Source organism: Neoarius graeffei, chromosome 25 (assembly GCF_027579695.1).
Source record: "Neoarius graeffei isolate fNeoGra1 chromosome 25, fNeoGra1.pri, whole genome shotgun sequence".
NCBI classification, from domain to species: Eukaryota; Metazoa; Chordata; class Actinopteri; order Siluriformes; family Ariidae; genus Neoarius; species Neoarius graeffei.
Genome location: NC_083593.1, coordinates 50541423 through 50563505, shown reverse-complemented (window position 1 = coordinate 50563505; position 22083 = coordinate 50541423). Strand labels below are relative to the sequence as shown.

At 41.5% G+C, this 22083-nt stretch overlaps 1 protein-coding gene across 2 annotated transcripts in view; it reads right to left on the bottom strand.

Moving 5' to 3' along the window:
• hvcn1 (hydrogen voltage-gated channel 1) overlaps positions 1-8938 on the bottom strand; it is a 32208-nt gene extending 23270 nt beyond the window's left edge. Inside the window, exons 1-2 of one of the 2 annotated variants that reach the window (XM_060908917.1) lie at positions 8807-8938; positions 35-259 (exon numbers count right to left, since the gene is read on the bottom strand). In XM_060908917.1, coding sequence (XP_060764900.1) covers positions 35-214 — 180 coding nt within the window. In that variant the 5' untranslated portion in view covers positions 215-259; positions 8807-8938. Of the gene's footprint in view, positions 1-34; positions 260-516; positions 556-8806 lie in introns of those variants that run through there. The other variant, XM_060908918.1, reaches the window with a different exon arrangement.
• Positions 8939-22083: the final 13145 nt, after the last annotated feature.

Below are 22083 nucleotides of genomic sequence, written 5' to 3'. Positions count from 1 at the left end.
ATCATGCAGAATGTTTTCATTGCAGCTTCAGTACCTGAAACCTCTCCGTGCTGAAGAGTCGTTTCAAAGAGTCTCTGAACGTCGCCTGTGCGGCCGCTTGTTTCGCAGGCTCCAGGTCTTCGCTAACTTTGTGCAGTTCTTCATCATCATCCAATTTTGAGGCAGCTTCGTGGTCATCACCCACCGCTGTGAAAAACTTCAAAAAACGGCCCATGGTCGATCCAAAATCGCCCACTCACCAACAAACAGCTACGAAGCTCTGTATGAGGAAATGGATAGATATTAAGATCGTAGAAAACAGATCTTCAGTCCATTTTTAATTAGGAGCTTCATCCTAATTACATCTTTGATCAACGTGACCTAAAATATCAGTCTAGATCTCCAAACAGAATGAGTAGAATAATTATTCCATGGACAAAACCCAGATTATTTTTTAAAGGTTATTAATAATTTAACTAAAGCCTGCATTAAAAAGTTTTTCAAAAACTATGAGCTGAAAGGAAAATTTGTACTTGCCAATTTTAAACTCTTCTGTCTATTTGGTTGTGTACGATTATGAGGAAAAAAGGAGAAGTTAAAGCTCATCTTGCATTTTGCTTTCCCCACATACATGTCACAATCAAATTACAAAATCAAGCTTAAGAGATGCAACAAACAATGCAACATAGGCCATGCTCGAACTGGAGACAATCTCAGAAAATAAACTACATCATTGTACCTCTAGCGCTACAACAGTTTATCACTGGGGTAGGACCCTCTAAGGTACATACAGTGGATATAAAAAGTGTACACACCCCATTAAAATGATTTTTTTTTTTTTTTTACATCAGAAAAACCTCACAAAAAAAAAACCACGATAAATAATTTCAAAACTTTTCCCACCTTTAATGTGACCTATAACCTGTACAATTCAATTGAAAAACAAATCTGTTGGGCGGGGACATAAAAAATAAAAAACATACAATAAGCTGGTTGCATAAGTATCCACACCCTTAAACTAATACTTTGTTGAAGCACATTTGATTTAATTACAGCGTTCAGTCTTTTTGGGTCGGAGTCTATCAGCCTGCCACATCTAGACTTGGCAATATTTGCCCACTCTTCCTTGCAAAAGTGCTCCAAATCTGTCAGATTGCAAGGGCATCTCTTATGCACAGCCTTCTTCAGGTCACCTCACAGATTTTCAGTTGGATTTAGGTCTGGGCTCTGGCTGGGCCGTTCCAAAACTTTTGGGGGGTCATAGTCATGCTCATCTCATTATCTCTAGCCGCTTTATCCTTCTACAGGGTCGCAGGCAAGCTGGAGCCTATCCCAACTGACTACGGGCGAAAGGCAGGGTACACCCTGGACAAGTCACCAGGTCATCACAGGGCTGACACATAGACACAGACAACCATTCACACCTACGGTCAATTTAGAGTCACCAGTTAACCTAACCTGCATGTCTTTGGACTGTGGGGGAAACCGGAGCACCCGGAGGAAACCCACGCAGACACGGGGAGAACATGCAAACTCCGCACAGAAAGGCTCTCACCGGCCACGGGGCTCGAACCCGGACCTTCTTGCTGTGAGGCGACAGCGCTAACCACTACACCACCGTGCCGCCCCATAGTCATGCTGAAAGACGAAATTCATCATCTTCAGCTTTCTAGCAGACACCTGAAGAAGGTTTTGGGCCAAAATTGACTGGTATTTAGAACTGTTCATTATTCCCTCTACCTTGACTAAAGCCCCTGTTCCAGCTGAAGAAAAACAACCCCAAAACATGATGCTGCCACCAGCATGCTTCACCCTGGGTATGGGGTTCTTTTGGTGATGCGCAGTTTTGTTTTTGCGCCAAACATAACTTTTGGAATTGTATTTGTTCCCTTTATATACTGCTTGAGAACGTGTATGTAACTTTTTGGCCCTAAAAATGTACACATAGTTACCTTGAGGTCCAATAATGATCTCTAGGGGGTATACTAGTGTACCGTAGATTGTACCTTGGGGAACAAAACTGGACTCCTACTGTACCCCTATTTCTGACAGTGTACAGTTTATTTCAAAGTGCATTTTTTCTGCATCAGAGGACATAAGTGGCTATGTGGCTCAGTGTATACACTCACCGGCCACTTTAATACGAACACAAGTACCTCTGGCGGTTCTTGCAATTATATAGCATTATACTTTTCAACTGTCCAGTTTCTATGATGCACACCAGCCCCTCTGGTACCAAGAACCATGCCACAGTCAAAGTCACCGAGATCACATTTTTTCTCTTATTTTTATGCACTGCGCTGCAGCCAGGTGATTGGATAATTGTGCTGGTGTACACGTGCTCCTAATAATAAAATTTTGCCCCACTGTTACCCCTTCATTAAAGGGGAACAGAGGGCAATATATAGAGCAAATATAACAACAAAACACACATTAACGAACCTTATTCAAGACTTACAAAAGTTTTTTGTTCTAAGGTTGGAAAGTTATAGTGTTTTGAAAGTAGCTCGAGCAAACTATTTCCGCAGTTTGAACAGCCCGCCATGATATTAATTTTATCCAATCAGAATGCACGTTCATTTTCTCTGCGTAACACTCATGACGTATGTATGTGCCCAGTTGTGTTGGCTCATTGAGGTTAGGAATAGCACGTGTGAAATACCTGTTTCTGCCTCTTGCAACGATTTCGCAAGTCCACGGGTGGCGCCTATCTCATTGCAGCAAATAAATTCTGCTGGACTCGTGAGCAACTCCACGTTACATTTTCCGCACGAGCACCACGCCGTGTCACCTGCACGCAGACGCTCTGCCCCATGCTCGCCATGCCCATGGTCAGCATCAGTCTCATCCTCGCCGTCATCCGAGCTTTCTTCTCTTATTTCATCATCGGAGTCGAGAGTACCTCTCCTAGCTATTTTAAGTTCGTTTCTTAAGACAAGGATTTTTTAAGATGTTACCTTGTTGACAGTTTCGGCGAGAATCTTCCGCCTTCTTCAAAACAGTCACCAGATGTGTCCTGGGGAAGCGACCTGACAGCAGGAGGCGTGAACTACCTGTCAAATTGGGCGGGACGTTCACGCCTCCGTAGCGTAACATCAGCTGATAAGGCACGTCACCACTCGACATCTGGTGACTGTTTTGAAGAAGGCAGAAGATTCTCGCCGAAACTGTCAACAAGGGAACATCTTAAAAAATCCTTGTCTTAAGAAACGAACTTAAAATAGCTTTAATAGTTAGACATAATGAACTTCCACTACATAGTACCTCTCCTAGGTTCAAACTGGTACCCTTCTAAGCCATAGCCTGCTTGCAGTGTGTCTTGCGGGATCTCTTCGTATGATTCGACAGAGCTGTCGCTTTCACTTGATGCGCCCGACACCATGATTGCACGCTTATCTCCTCTATTTCGGAGAGTTCCGCTAGTGCAGTGGGTAGCGCTGACGTCACGGTTTTTTAAAAATGGCGACTCTTGTGCGGTTTAGCGTATAAAGTATTATATTTACAATTACCAAGATATTTCGTTGTTTTCTAGTACATAAATTTGATAGAATACGTTACTTTGTCACATCAGCAACTGTATATATTATATTTGGTACCCCTTTAAGTAACTACCATCGTATCCTATCAGCACTGAACGGCGAGAGGCAGGCATTGGATTTGCTGTAAAGTCCCACCTCGCCCAGAAACTTTCCAAACTCCCGGAGGGTATCAATGATCACCTGATGACACTTACAGTAAGCTCCCACTTGGAGGCAAGAAGAATGCAACGTTGATTTAGTGCTTATGCTCATGCAATAGATGAAACGCATTACTGAGGCCCAGAAGAAACGAGCTGTGTGGAAGGCTCGAACTATCACCACCCCCACTACAGCACCTACCCATGCGTGTCTGACATGTGGGTGTACCTTCAACGACCCCGAAGGATGACAGTCACAATCATCACTATCCTGTATGATATTTTAAAAAGAATATTAAATACCAACACATTTTTTTCCCCATAAATGTGTTGGTATTTAATATTCCATGACTGCTGAGTGACGTTCAGTACTCAAGCTTCACCATAGTTCCTGGTCCACAGAACCCTGGAACAGGAAGTAGCCTATAAATGTTCATCAGTCACTAAAACTAGCTATGGTTTCTCTGGTGGAAACGGTTTAATTTATTCAGTGTTTAGCTGATCTGGAGATATACTAGCTCTAACCAGTGATGTTCTTCACATTACATTCTATACTTTTAATTTTTGGCCTTTCTTATCGCCATGTTGTGTTGTCTTTACACCGACTTTAGTTCCTCATTTTCCACATGCTTGCCTTTTCTTTTAGTTGAGATAAAACATTTTTTATTGACTTGTGGTTTATTTCTTAAACATTTACTTTCTCATTTTCAGTGTTTCTTATCCTTGCCCAGAGTTGTCATTTATTTCCTTATTGTCTAAGATGAAACTGAAATGTATTATCCACTTGTGATTTGTTATTGGGAAAGCAGAGCACCAGTCAAAGGAGGAACCACATTGTTGATGTTGCCAGTAATGCAAGCTGTTAGTCAATCAATATTCTCACAGCATTATTCACCAATCACATCCCAGTGTGTAACTTAAACCATGCAACCAACAACCTGGTGACCACTTCCTTTTCTTTGTCTCTCTCTCTCTCTCTCTCTCTCTCTCTCTCTCTGTCGAGTTAAATGTCAATCCTGAGACACCAGTGATGCTTGCCTCTCCTGCTCCTCAGACCTGCCTGATCCATCCTGATGCCCTACTTCTGGCTGGAGTCTCATCACATCGCTCCTGTGGAGGATGGCCCCATATGAACAGTCGAAAGATACACTCATAAGATGGCTCTGGACACTTACAGATTTGTTATGATGGTTAGGACTGCAGTTGTCATGAACAATTGATAACGTCAACAACAAAAAAATATATAGACTTCAAGCTAAAACTATAATGAATTTCCTGGTTCCACAGTTGTACTCTGTGACCATCTAGGACAGTTATAGAAGCAAGTTATTTATCATCATGCTATCTTATCCAGATGAGGATAGGTTCCCTTTTGAGTCTGGTTCCTCTCGAGGTTTCTTCCTCGTGTTGTCTGAGGGAGTGGTTCCTCTCAAGGTTTCTTCCTCATGTTGCTTGAGGGAGTTTTTCCTCCCCACCATCACCAGAGACTTGCTCATTAGGGATGAGCTAACCTAATATGACTAGCTCATATTTAAAGTCTGTTTTTCTGTTAAAAGTTCTATACAAATAAACTGACTTGACTTCCTCACTGTTGTTGGGCTTATTCAGGGGCATGTGGTATAGTGCTTTGGCGAGGCGCAACAGAAACGCGCTTGCCCTGTCATCTGAAGATTGAGAGTTCGAATCCTGATGATCCTGCAGCCATCCGTGGCCAGGAGTCCACTCTCTCTCCCCTCTCAATGACCGTACACACACATCATGTATGTGGAAGTGGGCGGACAGCGCATTCCTCCTCTAGGGCAGAGTGTGTTACGCCCCACCCCTTGGTGTTGCATGAAAAGATGCGGTTTGTTGGCTTGACATGGTAGCTGTTATGTGCTGTTTCAGCTAAGAAGGTTCTTATCTATTTTCAGGTTGTCCATCAAACAAGAAAACTGGCATGGGAGTAAACAAGTATACTATAGTTTTTTCTATTCAAACCAAGCAGTCGCATTTAGATGATTGTATCCTAAAGCTGTGATAGATACTTATGTGAAAACTGGTATCGTAGATTTTGGTAACATTAGCCTTGTAACTCCAGTACAAGACTAAAGAAGGAAACTTCAAACAAAATACAGTACATGTTATAGAATTCGTATGTATTTTAAATGTTTTCATTATAATGCAAAAGACACAAAGTGACTGGTCTGTGCTATCTTTAAAAAAAAAAATCAAATCAGACACCACTTTGTCATAAGACATGATTCATTTCCAGGCATGCCTCACATGGTTCCTAATTGTTTAAATGGAAATTACCTTCTTTAAATGTCCAGGATTTCCTAATTTCCTCACAATGAAAACAGCAAATTTGAAGATGTCAATAAAGTTTTTAAATGTACTTTTTAACTATTTTCTTCTATCTTTAAAAGTGCTGACTGCAAAGTCATCTGAAATGTTCAAATCCTTTATCATGTATGACCTTTTCCTATGTCTTACAAGAATATCATGTGGACGAGATGTGATCATTTTGATGCCCCGAGGGTCGCGTTTCTCTTGAGGTAAACAGTACGGCTCTACGGAAACAGGAAACAGCCAAACACGAGGAGCTTTAACTAATAAGCGTAACTATGGAACTGCGCCACATCAAGATGGCGATGCACAGGAAACGTGACTCTGCATCGACCTCAGAGAGGTTTAAGTCGCAGGGATGTCATTTGCGGTCGACATAGCGTGTTATTTCTTTCTCGGTAAGATCAAAACATTTAGGTGTATAACTCCATACTTGATACAGTGGAGTTGAGTCCATGCATTCTAAGGCTAAGGTAGCTAAGTGCTAGCTAGAATGATTTAGTTATCTGTCCAGAAAAATGACATGTCATCTAACCTTGCTCAATCTAGCAGTTGCACTCATTCGGCAGGCTTTCCTTTTCTGAGTCTGGTTCCTCTTAAGGTTTCTTCCTCATGTCATCTGAGGGAGTTTTTCCTCACCACCATCACCTCAGCCTTGCTCATTTGGGATAATTTTATCCCTAATAGATTAATTTATTAGTTCATATGCTTAAAGTCTTTATTTTTCTGTAAAGATGCTTTGCAACAATGTCTCTTGTTAAAATCGGTATACAAATAACTTAACTTGAACTTTAGGAACAACAAATGGGCCTTGTCGTGTGACATAACCAAAGAACAGTGATGTGGCATCTGAGACACCCCAACGAAAATCATAGCGTATCAGAATTTTTGATATTTTCTCGCCTAGTTTGACAGCACCGTATAACATTTTCCTTGATGGCCATAATTGAAAATTTCTTGACTTTCCTCCCTGACAGCTCGCAAGGACGTGAACGATGATTGGTCAGGGTCAAACTTGTAGTGTTGCGGGGGCATCGTGGCTTGGGTGGATGGGGCGCCATACCGTGGATCCGGGGACCCGGGTTCGATTCTGGCCCGGGGTCATTTCCCGATCCCTCCCCGTCTCTCTCTCCTGCTCATTTCCTGTCTCTACACTGTCCTATCCAATAAAGGTGAAAAAGCCCCAAAAAAAATCTTTAAAAAAACCAAAACTTGTAGTGTTGCCCATCTCCCAACCAAGACATGGCTGGAATTTATGGCACTATGATTGCTTAATCTGACATGGTGAACATCGTGCAAGGGGCAATTCCACGGGTAACTGACGCAACATTCAGAGGGTTTAAAATTAAACTGTGTGGCTATTATAGAAAGAGCAAACTCAAACAAATGTATGATGACTTAAGGCCCAAAGGCCATCTTGGACAACACAGAGTTTTTCCCAGATATTAATAATTTATTTAGTGGCATGCAGATAACATTGGTAACTGACGCAACTTGGAGAATTCGCCAACTGTGAACACACAAGTACAAATGCCAATTTCTGTAAAACTTGTTGCAATTTTATTAACATTTTTTCCAACTTTGCTTTTAACATGCCATAGTATACAATGAAAGAAATAAACAATGAAAAATGTTTAGAACTGATAGTTCAGATCATGGAATGTACGGTAACTGACGCAACACTTTCTAAATTTACATATGATTTGATGTACAGAGAGAGATGAAATGTGGCAATTTTCTCTTTCTTAGTCATTATATCAACAGTGAACAAATTGTTAAATCTAAAAGGCCCCAAAGCTGTGATAATTACTCAGTGGAATCATTTTTTTTTTCATGGAAATGTAAAGAATAGGGCGGCACGGTGGTGTAGTGGTTAGCGCTGTCGCCTCACAGCAAGAAGGTCTGGGTTCGAGCCCCGTGGCCGGCGAGGGCCTTTCTGTGCGGAGTTTGCATGTTCTCCCCGTGTCCGCGTGGGTTTCCTCCGGGTGCTCCGGTTTCCCCCACAGTCCAAAGACATGCAGGTTAGGTTAACTGGTGACTCTAAATTGAGCGTAGGTGTGAATGTGAGTGTGAATGGTTGTCTGTGTCTATGTGTCAGCCCTGTGATGACCTGGCGACTTGTCCAGGGTGTACCCCGCCTTTCGCCCGTAGTCAGCTGGGATAGGCTCCAGCTTGCCTGCGACCCTGTAGAACAGGATAAGGCGGCTAGAGATAATGAGATGAGATATGAAAAAAGTCCATCAGGAGAGGTATTGCACATGGTTTGACATCCATTACTCTGATTTTTATAAAGCAAACCAGGTAACCTTGTTCAGTCATATGAAAAACAACACATTTTTGAGGCATATATGAAATTCCTATGAATTTTAGTCCAGGTTTCAAAGCAAAAATCCAGATTTAGCCTATGAATGAGCTGCTACAGATTTCACTGTTTATTAAAGAAAAACGTTGATGTGATGGTTTTTTTTTTTTTTTGCATTTAAAAAAAAACCATTCTCGAGCAGAGTGCTTCTGTAAAAAGGTGCTAAGATGCTAAATATGAGTTTAAGTCCCTTTTAATGACGTTTTATTTTTCCAAACCACAAAATTAAAGTCTGGTTGTTAACCGACCCGGGTCAGGATATATCCTGTGGTTATCTCGTGATTTCCTCTCACACGGTCAATACATACTTTCTATTTTACTGCCTGCAATTCAAATAAAATGCGATCAAAAGTCCGAAAACAACAACAATGTCACACATCAGAGCCTGCATCCATAAATGTTTCACTTTGTAGCCCTAATTCATGACATCATGCAAACTAAAAGAAGAATCTGAGCGTTACCTTTCCGCCGGATGTTGGGTTGGTTAGTTTACCCTCCAGGTTTCTACTGCAAGTCGATAAAATATTCATAAAGATGTTGATCGTCTTCAGATGAAACTCTCCATTTGTTTGGATAAAACTTTGCCCCTGCTGAAGCTCCGCCTCTGCCCTGTTTCTTCCTCCAGACTGATCTGAGATCAGCAGAGTAGGCGCCACATGCATTCACACACACACACACTGATTTATTTTAAACCACTTTCTGTCTTAGTCCATTTCACTACTAATCTAATATCTATTAGATTAGATTATTAATAACTTAAGGCAAAAGTAGGACAGAGACTTGGGAGAAGTTTCAGTTTCTGGAGATGGTGTGAAATTCTTTGCATCACATTCCATCCATAGCTGTTTATCCTGTTCTACAGGGTCTCTGGAGCCTATCCCAGCTGGCTATGGGTGAGAGGCGGGGTACACCCTGGACAAGTTGCCAGGTTATCGCAGGGCTGACACACAGAGACAAACAACCATTCACACCTACGGTCAATTTAGAGCCATCAAGACACGGGGAGAACATGCAAGGCGACAGTGCTAGCCACTACACCACCGTGCCGCCCTGCATTACATTCATCTCATCTCATCTCATCTCATCTCATCTCATTATCCTACAGGGTCGCAGGCAAGCTGGAGCCTATCCCAGCTGACTATGGGCGAAAGGCGGGGTACACCCTGGACAAGTCGCCAGGTCATCACAGGGCTGACACATAGACACAGACAACCATTCACACTCACATTCACACCTACGGTCAATTTAGAGCCATCAATTAACCTAACCTGCATGTCTTTGGACTGTAGGGGAAACCGGAACACCTGGAGGAAGCCCATGCGAACACGGGGCGAACATGCAAACTCCACACAGAAAGGCCCTCGTTGGCCACTGGGCTCGAACCCAGGACCTTCTTGCTGTAAGGCAACAGTGCTAACCACTACACTACCGTGCCGCCCTACATTGCATTCATATTGCATTAAATAATATTTACTATACACTTGGGTGATATGGTGGTGTAGTGGTTAGCGCTGTTGCCTCATAGCAAGAAGGTTCTGGGTTCGAGCTCAGCGGCTGACAGGGGCCTTTCTGCGTGGAGTTTGCATGTTCTCTCCATGTCTGCATGGGTTTGCTCTAGTTTCCCGCACAGACATGCAGGTTAGGTTAATTGGTGACTCTAAATTGACTATGAATGGTTGTTTGTCTCTATGTGGATGCCCTGCTGACTTGTCCAGGGTGTACCCCGACTCTCACCCATAGTCAGCTGGGATAGACACAATAGACATTTGACACAATAAATCACGACATTCTATTCAACAAATTAGAGAGGTATGGTATCAGAGGGGTTGGTTTGGACTGGGTGAGGAGCTACTTAAGCAACAGGCAGCAATTTGTAAAAATTGGAGATCACACATCTGATTATTTGCCCATAACATGTGGAGTACCGCAAGGGTCTGTCTTAGGTCCTAAACTGTTTATATTTTACATTAATGACTTATGTAATGTATCATGTATAATGAAATGCATTTTATTTGCCGATGATACAAACATCTTTTGCGCCGGGGACAATGCACAGCAGCTTATGGAAACAATCACAACCGAAATGAATAAATTAAAAAGGTGGTTTAATGTAAACAAATTGTCATTGAATTTGAGTCAAACAAAGATTATGTTATTTGGAAAATATAAGTCGAACCCTCAAGTTGAATTGAAAATTGACAACATAACCATAGAAAGAGTTTATGAAATAAAATTTCTGGGTGTGATTGTTGATCATAAAATCTGCTGGAAACCACATATTAATCATGTTAAAGCAAAAATAGCAAAGATTACTGCAATTTTGGGGAAATCAAGACACATTCTGGACTATAAATCACTACATACTCTGTATAATGCACTCATACTTCCATATCTGAGCTACTGTGTGGAGATATGGGGTAATACCTACAAATCTAACCTGCAGCCATTATGCACATTACAAAAAAGAGCAATAAGAATCATCAATAATACGGGATATCTTGAGCATACAAACACATTATTCATAAAAGCACACACTCTGAAATTCACTGATCTGGTTAAACACAAGACTGCACAAATTATGTATAAAGTAAGACATAACCTTCTTCCGGGTGAGGTACAAAATATGTTTATGGAAAGGCAGGGTGGGTATAACCTGAGAGGGGAAATGAATTTTAAGAGAGTAAATGTTAGAACAACTATGAAAAGTATGTGCATAACAGTCTGTGGGGTGAAATTGTGGAATGGTCTGGAAAATGAACTCAAAAATAGCACCAACATAAAACTGTTTAAAAAATTATATAAAAACATGTTAATAAAAATATATGAGAATGTGGACAGGCAGACTATATAGGTGATGATGAAATTGAGAGTAAGTCTGTGACTGGTCTCCTTGTATTTAGTGTATAGTTATAGGTAGGTGTATATGTATGTACTGTATACGTATATGTATTGTATGTGTGTATATATGCATAACATAAGTATCTGTATATATGATTTGATTTGGTCGATATTATACCATGTCGCTATGTCTTGGTATGTTGGTATGTTTTCTTTTTGTTTGATGCTTTTGTTTTCTTTTGTATATATAGTTTATTATGGCAGAAAGTGACGTTTGATTAGCGGTGGTATAGAGGGTTAGGATTGGATAAGTTATTACTTCTTCCTAATCCTTTCTGAACATTATTATGTTACTGCCTTGTGGCTACGCTATTCTGTTTGTTTATGACGATGTTTTGATTATTGCATTTTTTATAAAAAAAATTTTTTATTTTTATATCTTTCTTCTTTATTGTTCAGAATAAAGTAACCAATCAATCAATCAATCAATCAAAAATAGGCTCCAGCTTGCCCGTGACCCTGCACAGGATAAGCGGCTACAGATAATGGATGGATGGATACTATACGCTCTAGAAAATGAAATATATTATTACACATACAGGATGCAATATGCAATATTTTTAGCATATCGCTTATCCTACATGTATTGCATGACTCTACCCAATAGAGAATGAGCGCTGAATATGGTTTACGATATTGCATGGTTGTCAAGACAACATGACATCACATGTGAGAGACATAAAAATTCCACGCCAGTGACCGACTGTGACAATTTGTAAACAAACATGGCCGCCAGGTTTGTTTTGTTATATACAGAAGATTTTGAGAGAATTTTGAGAGAGAAGGACATGTTGAACACCCAAAAGGAATGTATAATAATAGCTGGCTTTTTTCATGGTATATCAGATATATTCCATTCAGCTAGCATGATACTGAACGAGTCGAAGACTCTCTCAAAATCCATCCATTATCTGTAACCGCTTATCCTGTGCAGGGTCACGGGCAAGCTGGAGCCTATTGCAGCTGACTATGGGCTGCGACCGAGCCCAGTCAGCCACTGGGCTGAAGCCCAGAACCTTCTTGCTGTGAGGCGACAGTCCTAACCACTACACCACCGTGCCACCACTCTCAAAATGTTTATTATAATTATAACTGGGAAATTTCCAGTTTCCATGAAAACAGATACAAATCTCAATTTTTGTAGTGTAGTATAAAATTAACAAGCTTCATCAAAAACAGAGTAATTCAAAAAGTTAACACTTATTGGCAACATTTGTCTTTACAGTGCTCTTTTCATTTGAATTGTGTTGCTGTTTTTGGTGAAATGGCTCCCAGAGTTTGGAACAAAGATGAAAGGTTGTATAATTCATCGGCTGTCCATCACTAACAGTGATGACTGTTTCATTAGGATGCGCAGAAACGCAGATGGGCCGCAAGGCCCGTACCAGAGCGCACCAAACTTATTCTCCTTTTCTAATGAAGTGCCTTGCACAGTAAGGTAAGACAAACGATGTTGTGCCCCCATTGTATTGTCTCTCTGGACCTCCAGACCTGATGCCAAGTGGTGCACAAAAGTGCCAGAGACCTGACAGCTATGGAAGTTGCCTTGCAGTGACACCTGACTTGCCAAGTGATGCCATCCGTTGGCCATTTGAGTGGCTCTTCTGCATGCCATCTGGTGGTGTGCCATTGTCCTTGTTGGGTTCATCTGCCACAATGCACTGAAAAGCACCCTGCTGCCAGCGCCTTATTGGTGATGTACTATTTAACCCATAGCTGGAATCCAGGCAGGTGTTACCACTCCGGGTCAGAGCGAACCTGGGAGCAATGGTGATTAAGGGGTAACTCCACTTTCCCCAATACTCAAGTCCTCCCAGACCTGAGACTCAACACCAATTGCAGTTTAAAGTCATATCCAGGACTAGTAACCTAACCTGTGTTGTATAATTAGTAACTTAACCGATGTGTGTTATAACGTTACAGTGTGACTGTGTTGTTGTGTCATATAAGTGTTAACATTTATTAATCACCCTGTAACATACGCATACATTTAAGTGTTTTTTTTTTCTTTTTTAATTTTGGTGCAAAAAAATTTAAATAAATGTCATTAACATTTTATTTAGGCGGCACGGTGGTGTAGTGGTTAGCGCTGTCGCCTCACAGCAAGAAGGTCCGGGTTCGAGCCCCGTGGCCGGCGAGGGCTTTTCTGTGTGGAGTTTGCATGTTCTCCCCGTGTCCGTGTGGGTTTCCTGTTTCCCCCACAGTCCAAAGACATGCAGGTTAGGTTAACTGGTGGCTCTAAATTGACCGTAGGTGTGAATGTTTGTCTGTGTCTATGTGTCAGCCCTGTGATGACCTGGCGACTTGTCCAGGGTGTACCCCGCCTTTCACCCGTAGTCAGCTGGGATAGGCTCCAGCTTGCCTGCGACCCTGTAGAACAGGATAAAGCGGCTAGAGATAATGAGATGAGAACATTTTATTTATTTATTAAGACCTACTACAGCACCATCGGTCATATTGGGTCATCTTATTCATATTACAGTTCAGGTATTTAGCAGATGCTCTTATCCAGAGCAATTTTGGGAGCAGTTGGGGGTTAGGTGCCTTGCTCAGGGGCATTTCAGCCATTCCTGCTAGTCCAGGGAATCAAACCAGTGACCTTTTGGTCCCAAAGCTGCTTCTCTAACCATTAATTGCTTCTTCTTCGTCTTCTTGATTGATTGAACCAAGGTTCAGCCCTGACCTTGGGCTGCTGTCCATGTGGAGATTCTTGCTCTGTATGCTCTCCGTGTATGTTTCCTCCAGGTGCTCTGGTTTCCTCCCCAAATCATACCAGTAGAGAGCGGAGATAAATTGTCCCAAGGTGTGAATTAATGTGTGTTGGTGTACTGTGATGCACTGGTATCCCACCCAGGGTGTATTTCCTCCTCACCAGGCTCCAGATCCACTGCAACCCTGACCAGGATATGCAGTTACTGAAAGTGAGTGAGTAGAATTTTTTGCTATGTGCATGATCATTGTGTCCTTTAGAGGGCGCTGTGTATCTGTTCAGCTCTCTGTGCCTCTCCAAATAAGGAACATTGCACATGCAAGAAGCCTAAATTATCCTACACTCATCTCAGCTGTCACACAGTAACACTGTTTGTGCATTACAACAGTTTCCTACAGATTGTATCTGTATTTTATATATATATATATATATATATATATATCATCTCATTATCTGTAGCCGCTTTATCCTGTTCTACAGGGTCGCAGGCAAGCTGGAGCCTATCCCAGCTGACTACGGGCCAAAGGCGGGGTACACCCTGGACAAGTCGCCAGGTCATCACAGGGCTGACACATAGACACAGACAACCATTCACACTCACATTCACTCCTACGGTCAATTTAGAGTCACCAGTTAACCTAACCTGCATGTCTTTGGACTGTGGGGGAAACCGGAGCACCCGGAGGAAACCCACGCGGACACGGGGAGAACATGCAAACTCCGCACAGAAAGGCCCTCGCCGGCCACGGGGCTCGAACCCGGACCTTCTTGCTGTGAGGCGACAGCGCTAACCACTACACCACCGTGCCGCCCATATATATATATATATATATATATATATATATATATACACAATACCGTGCAAAAGTCTTAGGTGCATGTAAAGAAATGCTGTAGACGAAAAATGGCTGAAAAAATAATGAAATGAAATGTTTCAGTAAACCATAATAAATGAAATAAAGTCAGTATTTGGTGTGAGATGACCCTTGGCTTAAAAAAAAAAATAGTAGTTTCAGGTCCAGTGAGTGCAGTTTTATGTGGAAATGAGCTGTAGGTTTTACTGAGCATCTTCCAGAACCAGGGGCGGCACGGTGGTGTAGTGGTTAGCGCTGTCGCCTCACAGCAAGAAGGTCCGGGTTCGAGCCCCGGGGCCGGCGAGGGCCTTTCTGTGTGGAGTTTGCATGTTCTCCCCGTGTCTGCGTGGGTTTCCTCCGGGTGCTCCGGTTTCCCCCACAGTCCAAAGACATGCAGGTTAGGTTAACTGGTGACTCTAAATTGACCGTAGGTGTGAATGTGAGTGTGAATGGTTGTCTGTGTCTATGTGTCAGCCCTGTGATGACCTGGCGACTTGTCCAGGGTGTACCCCGCCTTTCGCCCATAGTCAGCTGGGATAGGCTCCAGCTTGCCTGCGACCCTGTAGAACAGGATAAAGCGGCTAGAGATAATGAGATGAGATGAGATCTTCCAGAACCAGTCACAGTTCTTCTGGACACTTTGATTGTCACACTCGCGTCTTCATTTTGCCCCAAAACCCAGTAGCCTTCATCACGTTTTCTTTTTTTATCTGAAAAATGCTCTCTTATGTAATATGCTGCTCAGATACAAACTTTTTTTTCTGTACCATTTAATTTTGTGCTGGACAATGAACATTTGGAACTCTAAAATGTTTTTGTACTGACTCGATAATGTAGAAGTCAGAAAGAAATCTATAACAAAGTTTGTATGAAAAAAATAGGGTGCCTAAGACTTTTGCACAGTACCCTATCTATCTATCTATCTATCTATCTATCTATCTATCTATCTATCTATCTATCTATCTATTATTCCATGAAATCGAGTCGTACATGAGCTGATAGCCAACGAGGCACATAGTGCTGAGATTGAGTGGAATAACTGTTTTATTATAACCATATTCACTGGATTTTGAAAAACAGAGCATTTTTATTTTTTGCAAATTTGATATAAAAACTTTACACAAAACGTACAACAAAATCATTTCCGCTTAGGCGGACTTCTTAAAAACCTATCAATGGCGGCACGAATTGACTTTAGTGTTGTTGTTTTTTGTAGAAAGTGTCATCTTGGTGTCGTGCCGAGGTATAGAATAGCTTTAGACATTTATTTAATTCTTCCTTGGACATTTCAGTGATTTAATTTTCGAACTTCTTTGAGCTTTTGAACCAGTCTAAAAAAATTCAACAAATTTTAATGCTTAAAGATGAAGAATATAAACAAACCAGCGAAATGACAGGAGCAATTTGTGAAAAATGAAATAATAATAATTCTTGGAAAAAAGATACGTCCTTACCATCAAATACCTTCATACCATATTTTGTTGCTTTTTTGTATTTTGGGGGATTTTGTTTTCGAATCGAGTTTTTATTTCGTCCTCGGTTGGTTCAGCAAAACGTGTCGCCATTTTGTTTTTCTCTACTCATGGTATATGAGCTGATATCCTAGTAGTAGAGTAGCCAATCAGAGCGCACAATTTGTGGAATGAATATATAGGGCAAACTGGAATTACATAGTATTTTGGATCACTTCTAATGTATTCCATCTAAAACCTGAGTCTGACATGGTGTGGAGTGATGGTGACTGAAGATTCAAGATGGCCACTGCTCCTGTTTTTACCTCCTGGTTAAAAATCTGCCATAGAGTGTCAGAAACCACATAATCAAGCATGACTGAATTACTGAATTCCTTCCCGTAGACATGCAGTGTGCATGATGCTGAACTGGAAGCTATATGGAAGCTTTTACTTGTCAGGTGTGTAAATTGCCTAAGTATTGCTTTAAATATTCAGAAATTAAGGAACATATATTTCTTGAGACAACTGTTGAAATTTTCCTTTCACCATCAGCACATGCTCAGATGAATGGGCCTGAGTGTTCACTGTGTGCTATGAATGGGGTGTACAGAGACTTATCCCTTCCTCATCCCCCTCATCCCCCGAGTTCTCGTCTCCTCTCCTCCTTGCACACAGCTGGACTTAATGAGAGTATAAAACTCTGAATCGGCCTCTGTTCAAGCAAAAGTCCTCAGCTACATGCTGAAAAAACATTCCCTGTGTCCGAAATGGTGCACTACTACCTATTGCCTATATATATTCCCTACAAAAATACATTATGGGTTTTCTGTAACCTACTGCAATGCACAGTGGGCATTTATGACTCTACTGCATACTCTTTGCTGTGTTTGGAAAATGGACATAAAATGGGAAAATAGTTTATTATACAGTGAATAGAGTGCAGTTTTGACCTCTACATTTGCATCCATTTCTGAGTCAGATGAGTTAGGAATAAAACACTTGGGGGTGTCCTGTTATAGGAAAATAATCAACAATGTGGTAGTGTCATGCAGCCCAACGCAAAGCAGAGTTAATGTTAACCCCCCCTACCCCAAAGTTGAAAATTTTCCAACAACAGAACACGCTATATTAATTCCTCTAATACCGAAGCAATTTGCCAACGCTAACTTTTTTTTACCTAATAAAGAACACGGCATACTTTTTAAAAAAAAATATGTTTATAGTTGGGCGGCACGGTGGTGTAGTGGTTAGCTCTGTCGCCTCACAGCAAGAAGGTCCTGGGTTCGGGGCCGGCGAGGGCCTTTCTGTGCGGAGTTTGCATGTTCTCCCCGTGTCCGTGTGGGTTTCCTCCGGGTGCTCCGGTTTCCCCCACAGTCCAAAGACATGCAGGTTAGGTTAACTAGTGACTCTAAATTGACCGTAGGTGTGAATGGTTGTCTGTGTCTGTGTGTCAGCCCTGTGATGACCTGGCGACTTGTCCAGGGTGTACCCCGCCTTTCGCCCATAGTCAGCTGGGATAGGCTCCAGCTTGCCTGCGACCCTGTAGAAGGATAAAGCGGCTAGAGATGATGAGATGAGAGATGTTTATAGTTGCAGTTAATGTTGTCAAACGTCTGTGAAACAAGTTAATTCTTGTTATCACTTACACTATAGCAGTTATAAACATTTGGTCCTTTACCAGTCTTTCTTTTCAATTTAATAAGACAAAAAAAACCACAGCTCATCATGTAACTGAGAAACCGCAAAGCACAAAATCCTCAATCCTGAATAATTTCCAGTGTCAGAAAACTTACAGCTTTACCACTGACTGATACAAAGCACTGACACTTGAGCCTCCTTCCAAAAAAATCACCATACCAGTCAATACATCTCATCTCATTCTCATCTCATTATCTCTAGCCGCTTTATCCTGTTCTACAGGGTCGCAGGCAAGCTGGAGCCTATCCCAGCTGACTACGGGCGAAAGGCGGGGTACACCCTGGACAAGTCGCCAGGTCATCACAGGGCTGACACATAGACACAGACAACCATTCACACTCACATTCACACCTACGGTCAATTTAGAGCCACCAGTTAACCTAACCTGCATGTCTTTGGACTGTGGGGGAAACCGGAGCACCTGGAGGAAACCCACGCGGACATGGGGAGAACATGCAAACTCCGCACAGAAAGGCCCTCGCCGGCCACGGGGCTCGAACCCAGACCTTCTTGCTGTGAGGCGACAGCGCTAACCACTACACCACCGTGCCACCCCAGTCAATACATACTGGTTTTTTTTTTCTTAATCTGTTTATGTGAAGTGACATCATACAAGACTTGCTGTAACTTTACTGGTGATGAGAATGTGCATTAAAGCTAGGGTAGGTCATTTTTCTTTTTATAAAACTAGCAAAAGTAAGCTAGATTTTGAAAGTATCCAACTGAAAAATCCCTCCTCCTTCCCTCCAATGCCACTCCTCCAAAACACATGAACGCGCACTGCCTGATTACTGCTGAGTCCACAAGAGAGAGAGAGATTTTTTGGGGGGTGGATAATGTATCACTGTCGTATCCAACTACCTCATGCCTCATATTATCATAATGAATGTAAACAACAAACCTATTGTTAGTACTCACAGTTGTTGACTAGCTTTCTAGCTTTAGCAAGATGTCTGCAATATTTCTGCCAAGCCTTGGGGAAGCCTCATGTACAATAAGTCTATGGACAGAGTGCAAAGAGGGAGGCAGGCCATCCAATATTTTCATTCGGACTGATTGGACTGGATTTTTATAGCCCTGCAACTGCCACAGATGACAGATTTTTTTTTTTGTTTAATTGTTAGAGAATTTGATTTACTCATCGCTGTCAGGATATAAAGGGAATTTTAAGAAATATAACAAAAGTGCGTTTTAAAACATGACCTACCCTAGCTTTAATATAAACCTTACAGCTGAAATTATTGTCTGAGCTGCTGTTATAGTAAACGAATCAACATCTTCTGACCTACATACCTGTCTGTCTGTCTGTCTGTCTGTCTGTCTGTCTGTCTAACTGTAAGTCTGTCGAGATACACGTATATCTGTATACAGTATGTGTACTTGTTTTCTGAGTGTAATAATGGAAGTGGATGTGTCCCTGTGAGGCACTTTATGTTTGAACAGGCAGAGAGAAAAATCTTTATTGCTGAATTCTCACTTCCCTGCTGGGGGCCTTTTCACCAGCGAGCAAAAGTGTTTCCAAGGTACACATAAAAAAAAAAACTAGCACTGATTTAACACAAGGTTATATATATATGTGTGTGTGTGTGTGTACTGTAATGCTGTAGACCAAAAATGGCTTAAAAATAATGAAATTAAATGTTTCAACATTAAAAAAAACCACTATAAACTGTAATCTCATCTCATCTCATTATCTCTAGCCGCTTTATCCTTCTACAGGGTCTCAGGCAAGCTGGAGCCTATCCCAGCTGACTACGGGCGAAAGGCGGGGTACACCCTGGACAAGTCACCAGGTCATCACAGGGCTGACACATAGACACAGACAACCATTCACACTCACATTCACACCTACGCTCAATTTAGAGTCACCAGTTAACCTAACCTGCATGTCTTTGGACTGTGGGGGAAACCGGAGCACCCGGAGGAAACCCACGCGGACACGGGGAGAACATGCAAACTCCGCACAGAAAGGCCCTCGCCGGCCACGGGGCTCGAACCCGGACCTTCTTGCTGTGAGGCGACAGCGCTAACCACTACACCACCGTGCCGCCTAAACTGTAATCAGTAAGCCATAATAAATGAAACAAAGTCAATATTTGGTGTGAGATGACCCTTTGCTTTAAAAATAGTAGTCTCAGGTACAATGAGTGCAGTTTTATAAGGAAGCTGCAGGTTTTACTGAGCATCTTCCAGAACCAGCCACAGTTCTTCTGGACACTTTGTCACACTCGCGTCTTCATTTTGCCCCAAAACCCAGCAGCCTTCATTATGTTTTCTTTTTTAATCTGAAAAGTCGTCTCTTAGTTGATCCATGGGCCAGTGAACAATTGATTAGAATTTGATGCAAATCCAGATATGTATGTTGATCCAGGATTATTTTTCCTGCCTGTTCTGAATGTAACTCAAAAAGTTGTAATCGGATTTTGATGAAATTTGGAGGAAAGTTGGTCCATGGGCCAGTGAACAATTGATTAGAATTTGATGCAAATCCAGATATGTATGTTGATCCAGGATTATTTTTTCTGTCTGTTCTGAATGTAACTCAAAAAGTAGCAATCGGGGGGCGTCGTGGCTCAGGTGGTTAAGGCGCCATACCATGAATGCGGGCGACCCGGGTTCGATTCCGGCCCGAGGTCATTTCCCGATCCCTTCCCGTCTCTCTCCCGCTCATTTCCTGTCTCTACACTGTCCTATCCAATAAAGGTGCAAAAAGCCCAAAAAAATATCTTTAAAAAAAAAAAGTAGCAATCGGATTTTGATGAAATTTGGAGGAAAGTTGGTCCATGGGCCAGTGAACAATTGATTAGAATTTGATGCAAATCCAGATATGTATGTTGATCCAGGATTATTTTTTCTGTCTATTCTGAATGTAACTCAAAAAGTAGTTATCGGATTTTAATGAAATTTGGAGGAAAGTTGGTCCATGGGCCAGTGAACAATTGATTAGATTTTGATGCAAATCCAGATATGTATGTTGATCCAGGATTATTTTTCCTGCCTGTTCTGAATGTAACTCAAAAAGTTGTAATCGGATTTTGATGAAATTTGGAGGAAAGTTGGTCCATGGGCCAGTGAACAATTGATTAGAATTTGATGCAAATCCAGATATGTATGTTGATCCAGGATTATTTTTTCCTGTCTGTTCTGAATGTAACTCAAAAAGTAGTAATCGGATTTTGATGAAATTTGGAGGAAAGTTGGTCCATGGGGCAGTGAATAATTGATTAGATTTTGATGCAAATCCAGATATGTATGTTGATCCAGGATTATTTTTTCCTGTCTGTTCTGAATGTAACTCAAAAAGTAGTGATCGGATTTTGATGAAATTTGGAGGAAAGTTGGTCCATGGGCCAGTGAACAATTGATTAGAATTTGATGCAAATCCAGATATGTATGTTGATCCAGGATTATTTTTTCTGTCTATTCTGAATGTAACTCAAAAAGTAGTTATCGGATTTTAATGAAATTTGGAGGAAAGTTGGTCCATGGGCCAGTAAACAATTGATTAGATTTTGATGCAAATCCAGATATGTATGTTGATCCAGGATTATTTTTTTCTGTCTGTTCTGAATGTAACTCAAAAAGTAGTGATCGGATTTTGATGAAATTTGGTGTATAGCTTTAATATTATCCTAGATTCAAATAATGATTTTGATGTCGATAATATGTGGCTAGGTGGAGGTATACAGTCTACTGAGTGCCCTTCTAGTTAATCATTGTAAGAGTTTTTGTTTTGTTTATTCACAGGGAGGTGAGCTTGTTAACCTGCTGAGTTAATAATGTGCTAATTTAACTGTCCAGACTAAAAACAAAGCTAATATCATATCTATGACTAAACTCTATGACTAAAAAGGACATTTGTGCTTTAATTCAAATTCCTGAGTGGCTTATTTCTTAAACAAATGATTGAAATAGAAATGTTTTTATCATATAAACTGAAATAATGATAAACTGGCCAAACTGCTTTACCACACAGCAGCCTGAGCCGGTTGCTATAGTGACCAATTAAAAGAGAGAAGTTTGCACGCGCTGTTAGCTCATCCCTGATATCACCCATTATGCTAACAAAAAAAAAGAAAGAAAGAAAGAAAGACAAAACACACACAAACGCACACATTTCGCCA